This window comes from Otolemur garnettii, unplaced genomic scaffold, assembly GCF_000181295.1.
Source record: "Otolemur garnettii isolate 467f Iridium unplaced genomic scaffold, OtoGar3 scaffold00108, whole genome shotgun sequence".
NCBI classification, from domain to species: domain Eukaryota; kingdom Metazoa; phylum Chordata; class Mammalia; order Primates; family Galagidae; genus Otolemur; species Otolemur garnettii.
The window spans coordinates 5,583,024-5,595,887 of record NW_003852503.1 but is presented as its reverse complement, the minus strand read 5'-3'; the positions used below and the strand labels follow the sequence as shown (position 1 = coordinate 5,595,887).

At 46.5% G+C, this 12,864-nt stretch overlaps 1 protein-coding gene and 1 pseudogene across 3 annotated transcripts; one reads left to right on the top strand and one right to left on the bottom strand.

The window, feature by feature from the left end:
* Positions 1-852: 852 nt before the first annotated feature.
* On the bottom strand, positions 853-1,248 carry LOC100959247 (annotated as a pseudogene). Its single transcript, XR_001161573.1, has one exon. The product of XR_001161573.1 is annotated as an interferon-induced transmembrane protein 3 pseudogene (transcript).
* A 230-nt stretch (positions 1,249-1,478) lies between these two features.
* Positions 1,479-12,396, top strand: VPS11 (VPS11, CORVET/HOPS core subunit). Of its 2 annotated transcripts, XM_012809585.2 has the most exons (16): positions 1,479-1,680; positions 2,228-2,376; positions 2,475-2,610; positions 3,474-3,637; positions 4,499-4,746; positions 5,539-5,740; positions 6,132-6,283; positions 7,798-7,984; positions 8,403-8,549; positions 8,666-8,854; positions 8,959-9,120; positions 9,344-9,483; positions 9,574-9,776; positions 9,930-10,101; positions 11,517-11,739; positions 11,884-12,396. In XM_012809585.2, exons 1-16 carry the CDS (start codon positions 1,494-1,496, stop codon positions 12,046-12,048), a joined length of 2,826 nt encoding a protein of 941 aa, XP_012665039.1. In that variant the 5' UTR covers positions 1,479-1,493; the 3' UTR covers positions 12,049-12,396. The 2 variants fall into 2 exon arrangements, with proteins under 2 accessions (XP_012665039.1, XP_023373095.1); XM_023517327.1 differs by lacking the exon at positions 1,479-1,680 and having other exon boundaries at positions 2,150-2,376.
* The last annotated feature ends 468 nt before the right edge of the window (positions 12,397-12,864 follow it).

Genomic DNA, 12,864 nt, shown 5'->3' with positions numbered 1-12,864 from the left:
GTTCTTTGAGAACTCAGGCTGGTGGGAACAGTCAAGTATTCTAAAATAAAAAAGTTAGGGAAATGTGCAAAAATAGACTTCACGATTACCACATGGTCACTTTTGTATATATCTATGTCAAGATGATTCTACGTCACTACTCCTTGTAGTTCCTTGCACATAAATAGTATACCTACAGTTGTCCACAAGGACAGCTCCTGCTCACACACAAAGCTGGTTTAACCAGAGCTGTGAGTGGATAACGGGCATATAGTATTTAGGACACTTGCCACTTGTTCAAACAGCTTTCAAAACTGCCACTTCCAGCCTTTTGCTGTGTTCTGCTTCTGTCTCATACCTAACACTATGAAAGGAAAAGACAGTCCAGGGTCTTAAGAAACATGTTTTGAATGTCTATTATTTGCTACAAACTCTTACAAAGGGACACAAAAACAAATGATTATGGCTCACAATCTGCGTCTGTTGGCAGATAAAATTCTAATTTGTTTTTCCTCTCCTACAGCTGAAAAACTTGTTTTACACGCACTGTTTCATTTATGCTCCCAAACAGTCCTGTGAAGACAAAATATAACTCACTTAGGCACATAGGCTGCGATTCACAATGTGCGTGACAGCTCTTTATCTTACCCCCTTAGCGTCTAAACATTTCATAGAGGAGGAAACTGATGCTCTAACAGGTAACGGTTTCAGCTTTTTTTTTTTTTCAGGAATGTGTGCACTTTATTGAACCCCTTGGTGGACAGGCGTGTGAGTATAAACAGCTGCATGAAGGGTGGGTCCAGGCGGGGCTGGCACAGAGCTGAGAGCACGGAGCGATGGGCGGTTACTGGCAGCCTTGACAGGGATTCCACTCTATCCACGCGACCGGGTGACGAACAGTGGGATGGCTATGAGCAGAATAGCCGCCCCAATGAGGCTGAGGACCAGGGCCCAGATGTTCAGGCACTTGGCAGTGGAGGCGTAGGTCTTGGCTCCAGCCAGGTCGCCCACCATCTTCCTATCCCTAGACTTCACGGAGTAGGCGAACGCTATGAAGCCCAGGCAGCAGCAGTTCATGAAGAGCGCGTTGAACAGGGACCAGACGACGTGGTCGGGCACAGCGGTCTCACTCTGGATGTGGATCACGGTGGGAGCAGGGTTGGGGGTCGTCCTCAGCACGGCCACCTCGTGCTCTTCCTTGAGCGTCTCATAGTTCGGGGGGAGCCCTGGGTGGGTTTGTGGGAAGATATTTTGGGAAGGGTGGTTCATGATGCCGAGAGGAGGCTGCGGTGGTCTAAGGTTTCACCTCTTAAGCATTTAAGCCAGTGCAGTTACCTTAAGATCTGGCAAATTCGCACAATGAGTTGTTAAAGTAACCGTGCCTCTCTCAGCAGAGAACCGGTCAACCCGATGCCAAAGCGCCTGTACGCGCATGCTCTGGGACGCTGCCCGTCACGTGATCCTCCAAATCAGCTCACGTGATTACGCTCCCGGAGGCGGGGCCATCGGCCAAGATGGCGGCCTACCTGCAGTGGCGGCGCTTCGTTTTCTTCGACAAGGAGCTGGTGAAGGAGCCACTGGGCAATGATGGGGCTGCTCCTAGTGCCGCACCTGCCCCTGGATCTGCTGCTTCCAAGTTTCTTTGCCTCCCTCCTGGCATTACTGTCTGCGATTCGGGCCGAGGGAGCCTCGTCTTTGGAGATATCCTTGCTCTGGAGCTGTCTCTACCTTCCTTGGACCACGGAAGAGATCCAGCTAGAATGAAATCTGTTCATCCGATGCTTTCGTGCTATGCGCCACTTTCCTTTTACTTTAGATGTTCAGAGCTCTTCTGAGGTCTGAGGGAAGAAAAAAGGAAGTCTGTTCTCTAACTTGTCAACAAAGCAATCCTGGGCAAGTCATTTAACTCTTCTGGGCTTTAATTTTCTTATTTGTAAAAGGGATGTAAGTGCCGATTTGACAAGGGTATTTGTACAAAAAATTGAACCCAAGTTGGATTAAAAGGACAAATGTGTAAGGTGTCATTATCTCCCCTGCCTGGTGTTGTGACCGAGGACTGGAGTTTGATGCTTTTCTTGTTGCTAAACTCTGACCAGACCACTTTCACTCTTTTTAACATAGTTCCACGAGATGATGTGTGAAACATTTTTGAATATTTTAAAGAGAAATATTTACATAATTGTTATCTAAGTTTTAGTCTAAAAGTAAGTATCTCTCCTTGGAAAGAGGCTCCTTGACAACCCTATACATATGGAAGGCCAGATCTGGTTTTTGCCACGCTCCCTACAGCTTACAGGCTTCCAGGCCTACAAACTCCGGGTGACACACCTGTATCAGCTGAAGCAACACAATATTTTGGCATCTGTTGGTGAAGATGAAGAGGGCATCAACCCCCTGGTGAGTCCCAGAAAGGAAACAGGGTAGATCCAAAGTCTGGGAATGATTTTTTTTGTTGGAGGGTAACTAGCATTCATGCTTCTGAGGTTTATCCATAGGTAAAGATCTGGAACCTGGAGAAGAGAGATGGTGGCAATCCACTCTGCACTCGAATTTTCCCTGCAATCCCAGGGACAGAGCCAACTGTTGTGTCTTGTTTGACTGTTCATGAAAATCTCAACTTTATGGCCATTGGTAAGCAAAATGAATTTAAAACTAACACTCCTAGATTTTTTTTTTTTTTTTTTGTAAAAACAAAGTCTTAACTCATTGCCCTCAGTAGAGTGCTGTGGCCACATAGCTCACAGCAACCTCCAACTGCTGGGCTTAGGCGATTCTCTTGCCTCAGCCTCCCAAGTAGCTGGGACTACAGGCACCGGCTACAACACCTGAATATTTTTTTGTTGCAGTTTGGCTGGGGCCGGGTTTGATCCTGCTACCCTTGGTATATGGGGCCAGCGCCCTACCCACTGAGCCACATGCGCTGCCCAACACTCCTCGATTCTTTACAGATAGTTTTATTTTTTTTAAGATAATGCAGTGGCATCATGGTAGCTTACTGCACTGGTCCAACTCCTGGGCTCAAGGGCTCCTCCTGCCTCAGCGTCTGTGTGGCTGGGACTACATGCACTTGCCACGATGCCTGGCTAATGTTTTTATTTGTAGACATGGGGTCTTACTCTTTCTCAGGCAGGTCTTAAACTTCTGAGTTCAAGCAATTCTTCTGCCTCAGCTTCTCTGAGAGCTAGGATTATAGACGTGAGCTACCGTCTTGGCCAGAATTTTTTCAGAGTTGCTTCTGTAGCTCATCATCATTGTTTCCATGAGACTACTGAAGGTCCTTGAGATATTAAAGTTTGGCAGGGGAAGGCATTTAATTTTGTTCTTTGAAAATGAACAAATGAGTCGTTGAATACCGATATTCAGGTTAACCATCGGAGGAACTGAATGTGAGGAGAAAGATTGTTGCTTCTGAGTGCCTCAAGTGGTCTTTTTTCTCCTCTTCACCTTCTGATCTTTTCGGCCTCACTGCAGTGCTATTTCTTGTTCTCTTACAGGTTTCACAGATGGCAGTGTTACACTAAACAAAGGAGACATCACCCGGGACCGTCATAGTAAGACCCAGATTTTGCACAAGGGCAATTACCCTGTTACTGGACTCGCCTTTCGCCAAGCAGGAAAGACCACTCACTTGTTTGTTGTAACAACAGAGAATGTCCAGGTATGAACAGGCCTCCACTTTTAGGGACGGGTAGGAAGGGTTTCTTTGTTGCTCAGGATGCCTTGGGTACAGAATTAACAGGAGAGGTAGAATTCTTAAAATGTTCATCATATGGCTTAAATCGTTTGCCGAACTTAATATTTTATTTTATTTTTTTACTTAGGAGACTAAGAAGAGTTAGATTTAGGAAAAGAACTCTGGGTTTGTGGTAACAGTATGTGAATTTTTTTTCCCAAACTTTTTGTGACATCGGACAAGTTCTTTCACCTTTCTGATTCTTGGTGTTCCTAATTTATGTAATAGCTTACTCTCTCAGGAAATAGTCTTTTCATAAAATGGTACAAGAGGATTGGGTGCAGTGGCTCATGCCTGTAATCGTAGCACTCTGGAATGCCAAGGTGGGTGGATTACCTGAGCTTAGGGGTTGGAGACCAGCCTGAGCCTGAGGGAGAACTTGTCTCTAAAAATAGCCGGGTGTTGTGGCGAGAGCCTGTAGTCCCAGCTACTTGGGAGGCTGAGCAAGAGAATTGCTTGAGCTTTGCTGTGAGCTATGATGCTACAACACTCTACTGAGGGCAACAAAGTGAGACTGTCTCAAATAAATAAATAAAATGGTAAAAGATTATTGTACTTCTTTTACTTGCACAATGTCAGTAGTAGGTAGTGATACAAAGAAAGAAAATGTAGTCTATGCTTACATATTTAATAGATAGGTGGGAGTTAGTGAAGAAGCCAAAGGGAAAGTCTTAGAATGCTAAGAGGGAAAATAGTGCATCAACATGGAGATGGGAATACCCTTTTGAAACCTTAGGTGCTATCTCCTCAGTGGGAGCCTCTTAACTCCTTTCTTACTTCTGGCAGTCCTATATAGTTTCTGGAAAGGACTACCCTCGTGTGGAGTTGGACACCCATGGTTGTGGCCTGCGCTGCTCAGCCCTAAGCGACCCTTCTCAGGACTTGCAGTTCATTGTGGCCGGGGATGAGTGTGTCTACTTGTACCAGCCTGATGAACGCGGGCCCTGCTTCGCCTTTGAGGGCCATAAGCTTATTGCCCACTGGTTTAGAGGCTACCTTGTCATTGTCTCCCGTGACCGGAAGGTTTCTCCCAAGTAAGGACTGTGGGGAGAAGGGAAAGGGAGAGGGCTGGACTTGTTCCCAGAATTAACCTGCATTTAAAATCCTAATGCCTGCAACTAGTTTGATTTAACTTCTTACACGTGATATAAAGATAAATAACACCTGCGTCCTGCCAGTCTCCTACTTAGGTTTTATGTAGAATGTGCTTACACCTAGACTCAGTTAATGTTTTTACTGAGGAAAAAAAAGTGTGTTATTGCTTAAGATGTTTGCTGGGTAGCCCTACTGTACTAGAATGTGCCAGGGAATTTGGACTTGGTATTGTTTTTTTTACTCTCCAGTCAAAATAAGTTGGGCAGAGGAACAAGAGATTGAGTAGTGGAGAAATTGGAAAGTGCTGGAAATTGCAGGACATAGTTCCTTATTTTTGTTTTTTTGAAAGCCACTTGAAAGGGGGAGGAGGTAGGGTCTTCTGCATGATGAATGTACTTTCTTTAAATGTTAGTCTGTTTTTATTCAGTTCTAATGGCTTTGACATACCAGGTGTTGGATTAGTAGTTGTTACATGAATGAAGTATACTTAATTTTCTAATCTTAACTGGATTAATTACAGGACCCTAAAGGCTAAGAGCAGGTCAATATGTTCTCTTTCTGTAACTGTCGGCACAATGCAGCATGTTACGGGATGAGCTGCCAGAAGGGCCAACAAAGCAATTTGGGCTGGGTAGAATGGCAGTGCCAAAGTTGCCATGGGAAAGGAAATAAAAAGAAGCTGAGACAGAGATGGTAGAAATATCTAGTGCTTTTTCTTCTTTCTTACACAGGTCAGAGTTTACCGGCAGGAACTCACAGAGCTCCGACAAGCAGATTCTCCACATCTATGACCTGTGCAACAAGTTCATAGCCTATAGTGCCACCTTTGAGGACATAGTGGATGTGCTTGCTGAGTGGGGCTCCCTGTACGTGCTGACGCTGGATGGGCGGGTCCACGCACTGCAGGAGAAGGATACACAGACCAAATTGGAGGCAAGGCCACCACATTCCCAGAGATGGCCACAGGCACCTAAAAGCAGCTGTAGGAACGCTTTCCCCAAGTCACCTTGGCTGGAGTGTTTGCTTCTCTATGGGATACAGCCTTTTTCCACTTCCTTAGGGTAGAATTACTAGGCAAATGACCTGGGATAAGGTTTTAGAGGGAAGTAATGGCTGGGAGCTATAGCCCACTCTCAGGGTTCACTTTGCTTGCAGTGAACCTTAGGAGATTTGGTAGTGTCGGTATCTGGGAGGTCTTGTTCCATTTAGGATTTAGGCAGACAGGAATTCCAGGACCATCTGGCTTGGGTTTTATGAGCACATTTTGGGAAGGTTTTTTCTCAGGACTGTTTCTACCAATTTTCTGATCCTTCTCCCTTTCTAGATGCTGTTTAAGAAAAACCTATTTGAGATGGCAATTAACTTGGCCAAGAGTCAACATCTGGACAGTGATGGGCTGGCCCAGATCTTCATGCAGTATGGAGACCATCTGTACAGCAAGGGCAACCATGATGGGGCTGTCCAGCAGTATATTCGGTCAGTCTGAGGGTACTTTGGTATATAGCTCTTAATGCAGAGACAGGTAGCCAGATAGCTAAAACCCATATTTGGGGTAGGAGCTCGAACTCTCACCAAGAACTATTCTTTTTTCTTTTTCTTTTTTTTTTTTGAGATAGACCCTCAAGCTGTCCCCCTGGGTAGAGTGCTGTGGTGTCACAGCTCACAGCAACCTCCAATTCCTGGGCTCAAGCGAGTCTCCTGCCTCAGCCTCCGAAGTAGCTGGGACCACAGGCGCCTGTCACAACGCCTGGCTATTTTTTGGTTGCAGCCGTCATTATTATTTTGGTGGGCCTGGGCTGGATTTGAACCCACCACTTTAGGTGTATGTGGCTGGCGCCTTAGCCACTTGAGCCACAGGCGCCGAGCCGAACTATTCTTTTTTCCTACAGAAACTGTGATGCTTCAAATGAGAGGACAAGATATTTTATTGGAAAGGGAACTTTAGGGTCAAATATTACGTGACCAGAATGTGATTAAGCTGATGATTATCTCTTATTTTATTTTATTTTATTGACAGCTTTTTTTTTTGAGACAGAGTCTTACTATGTCAGCCTTGGTAGAGTGCCGGGCATCACAGCTCACAGCAACCTCTATTTCTTGGGCTTAAGTGATTCTCTTGCCTCAGCCTCCCAAGTAGTTAGGACCACAGGCACCTGCCACAATACCCAGCTATTTTTTTTTTTTGGTTGTAGTTGTTGTTCTTCGGCAGGCTGGGGCTGGATTCAAACCCGCCAGCTTCAGTGTATGTGGCTGGCACCCTAGCTGCTGAGCTACAGGTTCCGAGCCAATTATCTCTTTTTAAACTTAGCTTAGGCTTTGTTACTAGTCATTTTAGCCTGGTTCTTTCAAAGGAAACATATTCGTCTTTTGCTTCCATACTTCCATCCCTTAGTAATAATTCCTAGAATTTTCTGCCCTAATAACAGGTTTTAGAAACCTGTCCAGCCCTTTTCCCAAACTCTCTGGAATTCCTGTTTTCAGCCAAGTTTAAGAACAGTGCTTTGGAAGTGTGGGTGGCTAGCTTATACCTATAATTCTAGCACTGTGGGAGGCTGAGGGAGGAAGATCCCTTGAGCTCAGGAGTTCAAGACTAGCTTGAATAAGAGCAAGACTCCATCTCTACTAGAAATAGAAAAATTAGCCAAGCATTGCAGTGGATGCCTGTAGTCCCAGCTACTCGGAAGACTGAGGCAGAAGAACTTACTTGAGCCCAGAAGTTTGAGGCTGCAGTGAGCTATGATGATGCCACTGCACTCCATCCAGAGTGACAGGGTGAGACTGTCTCAAAAAAAAAAAAAAATCTAGAGCTTTGCCACTTAGTGTGGTCCTAGTAGCACTGATACTACCTTTTGTTAGAATTGCAGAATCTCAGGCCTCACTCCAGATCCCCTGAAACAGAATTTGCATTTTAATAAGATCCGCAAATGATTCCTTTGCGCATGAATTTGAGAGTACACTGATTCAGATGCCTGATGCTCATGTCTTCCTAGGACAATTGGAAAGTTGGAGCCATCCTATGTGATCCGCAAGTTTTTGGATGCCCAGCGCATCCACAACCTGACTGCTTACCTGCAGACCCTGCACCGGCAGTCCCTGGCCAATGCTGACCATACCACCCTTCTACTCAACTGCTATACCAAGCTCAAGGATAGCTCAAAGCTGGAGGAATTCATCAAGGTGCAGGGTGGTGGTGGTGGGATTCCCAGAAGCCCCACTGAGCATAAGACTAGAGTCTGCCCTTCTTTAGCAAGACACGGGAGAGGAAAGGCCCGATCTTTGGGGACCAGCACTTTCTGTTCTGTAAATGGGAGAAATTATACCTGTTCCTATTAGTCTTCTGTCATTTCCCCTCTTGTTTTGTGATGCTAAAACTTTGTATGGTGTCTAAGCCCAGGAAAGTGGCATTGGGGAAGTCCTCTGTCCCCCAGAGGGGAAGTCTTTCTAATGGTAAAGGCAGAAGAAGACCTCTGGCTTTTAGTCAGAAACTCAGAGGGAGGCTAGGGTAATATTTTCTAAGTATGGACTTTATCATCTTAAGGTGATGAAGATGAGGTCTTAACATGAGATGCCCATTTCTCTCCATTCTCCTTGACAGACAAAGAGTGAGAGTGAAGTGCACTTTGATGTGGAGACAGCCATCAAGGTCCTCCGGCAGGCTGGCTACTACTCCCATGCCCTCTATCTGGCTGAGAACCATGCACATCATGAGTGGTACTTGAAGATCCAGCTAGAGGACATTAAGGTAGGTCAGACTCTTGAGTCAGGCAGAGGTCTATTTGAGGATATCCCTGGAATGATGAAAGTGCTTCCCAGTTGCTGAGGCAGGAGCGTGCACTTCTCTGCCCTTTACCTCCACAGAACTATCAGGAAGCCCTTCAGTACATCGGCAAGCTGCCTTTTGAGCAGGCAGAGAGCAACATGAAGCGCTATGGCAAGATCCTCATGCACCACATACCGGAGCAGACAACACAGCTGCTGAAGGGACTTTGTACTGATTATAGGCCCAGCCTTGAAGGCCGAGGCGATAGGGAAGCTCCAGCCTGCAGGGTGAGGCCTCAGGAAGAAGGGCTTTGGACAGCAGGGATCACCTTAGGGCCTCCTGGAGACAGGCCCACTCACTCGGCCTCCCCTCTCCTCCCTTGCCATCCTAGGCCAACTCGGAGGAGTTCATCCCCATTTTCGCCAACAACCCGCGAGAGCTGAAAGCCTTCCTAGAACACATGAGTGAAGTGCAGCCAGACTCACCCCAGGGCATCTATGACACTCTTCTTGAGCTGCGACTGCAGAACTGGGCCCATGAGGAGGACCCACAGGTGAGGCATGGCCAGAACTCAGGAGGTGTTGGAGAAAAAATGGTTCTTGTTGTCTCCATTCTTCCCTCTTTGTCACTGCTTTGGGTTGCATTCCCAACACCAGTAACACCTCACTTCTGATGCTCAATGCAAAGGAAATTAGACGGAGGGGAAGAGCTGCGGTCCTAAGAGACCTTGTGATTTTTCCCTTCTGTCCATCAGCTCTACCTGCCTTCTTCCTTAGGTCAAAGAGAAGCTTCATGCAGAGGCCATCTCCCTGCTGAAGAGTGGCCGCTTCTGTGACGTCTTTGACAAGGCCCTGGTCCTGTGCCAGATGCATGACTTCCAGGATGGGGTCCTTTACCTTTATGAGCAGGGGAAGCTGTAAGAGTTTGAGGAATTTCAGGGAGAGGGGAAGGATCCAGGTAATCTTCCAGGGATAGCCACTGAGGTGTGCCCTTGTTCTGGCCCCAGGTTCCAGCAGATCCTGCACTACCACATGCAGCATGAGCAGTACCGACAGGTGATTGCAGTGTGTGAGCGCCACGGGGAGCAGGACCCCTCTCTGTGGGAACAAGCCCTCAGCTACTTTGCCCGCAAGGAGGAAGACTGTAAGGAGTATGTAGCAGCTGTGCTCAAGCATATCGAAAACAAAAATCTCATGCCACCACTTCTAGGTACTTGGGAGGACAGGCTGGGTGGGACTGGTGAATGGGGTAAGGAGTGTGTTAACAAGCTGCTGACAGTTGGATTGTGTAGCAAGGGCCCTGTAACTCTAGCCAGAGGATTCTGCATGGTTTACTGTCTTTTCTCTTGGACCCCAATCTCAGTGGTACAGACCCTGGCCCACAACTCTACAGCTACCCTGTCCGTCATCAGGGACTACCTGGTCCAAAAACTGCAGAAACAGAGTCAGCAGATTGCACAGGACGAGCTGCGGGTGCGGCGGTACCGAGAGGAGACCACCCGCATCCGCCAGGAGATCCAAGAGCTCAAGGCGAGGTACCCAGTGTCTGGATAGGTGGAGGGGTTCAGGGCATAGCTCGCTCAGGGTGTTATTAAATAATTTTCAGAGGATTATATGGAGTATATTTGAGCATTTTCATTCTTCAAGATCTATTAATATTTCTTTTTTTTTTTTGAGACAGAGCCTCAAGCTGTCCCCCTGGGTAGAGTGCCGTGGCATTACAGCTCACAGCAACCTCCAACTCCTGGGCTCAAGCGAGTCTCCTGCCTCTGCCTCCCAAGTAGCTGGGACCACAGGCGCCCGCCACAACACCCGGCTATTTTTTGGTTGCAGCCGTCATTGTTGTTTGGCGGGTCCGGGCTGGGGATTCGAACCCACCACCTTAGGTGTACGTGGCTGGCGCCTTAGCCGGTTGAGCTATAGGCGCCGAGCCAAGATCTATTAATATTTCAATGGAGAAATTCCAAAGAATCATTCATTACATCATTATTTATTGGGCTATGGGAGATATTATTTTGTAGCAGGTATTTCTCTTTCTTTGTATGCCTGTATCTTTTTTTTTTTTTTTTGAGACAGAGTCTCACTCTGTTGCCCAGCCTAGATTGCTGTGGCATCAGCCTAGCTCACAGTCACCTCAAACTCATGGGCTCAAGCGATTTTCTTGCCTCAGCTTCCCAGGGTGCTAGGATTACAGGCATGAGCCACAAAACCTAGCCTAGTTTACCTTTTCTAAACACACATCTACATGTGGGTGGAAACCATTCTGAAATGCAGAAGGTGGACAATTTAGAATTATTTATAGTAGACATTAATTCTGACTTTTTTTTTTTTTTCCTGGCAGGATCAACCAGGTATAATCCTGACTCTTTAGTCTTATATTCCCTTAACCTTATAAAATATGTAGTAGAGAACAATTTGTTCATTCCACAAATATTTACTCAGTTCCTATTATGTCCCAAACACTTCTGAACAATACCAGCAAAAAACTCCTGCCTTCCTGGAGCTTACATTGTAGGAGAGACAGACAATAATCATGTTAAACTGGCAAATTATTCTAGTGTGTTAGACAGGAATAAGTTCCGAGGAAAAAATTGAGGAAGGCGAATGGGGTAAGAAGTGTGTTAACAGTGTTAGATAAGGTGGCCAGGGAAGGCTTCACTGAAACGATCACATCTGAGTACAGACCTGAAAGAGAGTTTAGTGGCAACTGTGAAAATGGAAAGAGAGAAAACTGTCCTTTTGGGACTTGCTGGGAGGATGCTGAGACCCACTCTAGGGCCAGGGCTGTTGCCTTCATTTGATTCCCTTTAGGTGTTAAGACAACCAGGGCAGGGCCTATGTGGCCTTAACAGGACTTCTGCCCATCCACTCCAACTGCCCTCTCTCCCCACTTGACTTGTGGCTTTGCCCTCACTCTTCCCTATTCATTTCTGGTCTCTCTTGCCTATAGTCCAAAGATTTTTCAGAAGACCAAGTGCAGCATCTGTAACAGTGCCTTGGAGTTGCCCTCTGTCCATTTCCTGTGTGGCCACTCTTTCCACCAACACTGCTTTGAGAGTTACTCAGAAAGTGATGCTGACTGCCCTACCTGCCTCCCTGAAAACCGGAAGGTTATGGATATGATCCGGGCCCAGGAACAGAAACGAGATCTCCATGATCAGTTCCAGCACCAGGTGGGCATGAGTGGGCTGGATGTGGCAGGGGACTCCCACCAGTGTCACACAGTCACTGGAGCACTGGAGGGCTTGTTTGCGCCTCATTTAAGAAAAAAGCACTTCAGTTCTGATTTTTACTCTTTTTCTCCCCTTCCCCTGCAGCTCAAGTGCTCCAATGACAGCTTCTCTGTGATTGCTGACTACTTTGGCCGAGGTGTGTTCAACAAATTGACTCTGCTGACCGATCCTCCCACAGCCAGACTGACACCCAGCCTTGAGGCTGGGCTACAGCGGGACCTGCTCATGCACTCTAGGAGGGGCACTTAAGCAACTTGCCAAAAGGCGTGTGTGATAGTGGAGCATGGTGGGATAGACGTGGCGGGACTGAAGTGGGCTGTTGCACAGAAGGCAGACAGACATATCCAGGTCTCCAGTCTCTTCTGATGCCATAGCCCTGAGGACTAAAGGGGACTTGCTTTTCCTGTCTCCTTCTTTAGCCAGCCTGCCATTCCTTGTTGTCTAACAGTGTAGATCGTTTCAGATCACTGGGGGAGGGCACCTCAGCAACCTTGGAGTGTGTACAATAGCTGCTTTATCTTCTATCCAAGAGCACCAGGCTGTGCTTGGATCTTTGCTCTCAGAGTCTATAAATAAAAGAATATAATAATTTGGTAGTTGAAGGATTTTTCCTAGGGACTTCCCCTGGTGAGTCTTAACTGTCTTTAATATATTTCCTTCCTTCTGCTCTCCTAAAGCTCCATTTTCCTCCCATAGTGTTTCCTGATGATCATGTTGTCTTGACCTTATTCCAGGAATGGGTGGGGCCTGTGGCATCTAGTTTGGTTCAATTTACTGAAGAACCTCTGCAAAAGACCTCCTGACTGAGCTCCAAGAGCAGTTTGGACTGAGGCACCCAAATGACTCTTGCTCTTTAGTCATGATGGTCTCTATGGCTGTGTTTTGGGTGAAATAGTCAAGCAGGAGGCAGATTCAGGTTTCAGGTAGGGAGCCTTGTGCTTTGCCTGCCTTCATAATAGGTTGGTGTCTTGATGTCCTCAGTACCAGATATTAATAATAAACAAGATAAAAAGTCCTTAATTGAAAGGTTTTTTTTTTTTGTTTTTGTTTTTTTTTTTACAGTTT

What these genes read in the sequence shown, in the direction of transcription:
- VPS11 (XM_012809585.2), top strand. Translation starts at nt 1,494, where the DNA reads ATGGCGGCCTACCTGCAGTGGCGGCGCTTCGTTTTCTTCGACAAGGAG. An exon ending in TCCAGCTAGAGGACATTAAG is followed by an intron (nt 8,550 to 8,665) that starts GTAGGTCAGACT and finishes TTACCTCCACAG; the next exon opens with AACTATCAGGAAGCCCTTCA. An exon ending in ATCCAAGAGCTCAAGGCGAG is followed by an intron (nt 10,102 to 11,516) that starts GTACCCAGTGTC and finishes TCTTGCCTATAG; the next exon opens with TCCAAAGATTTTTCAGAAGA.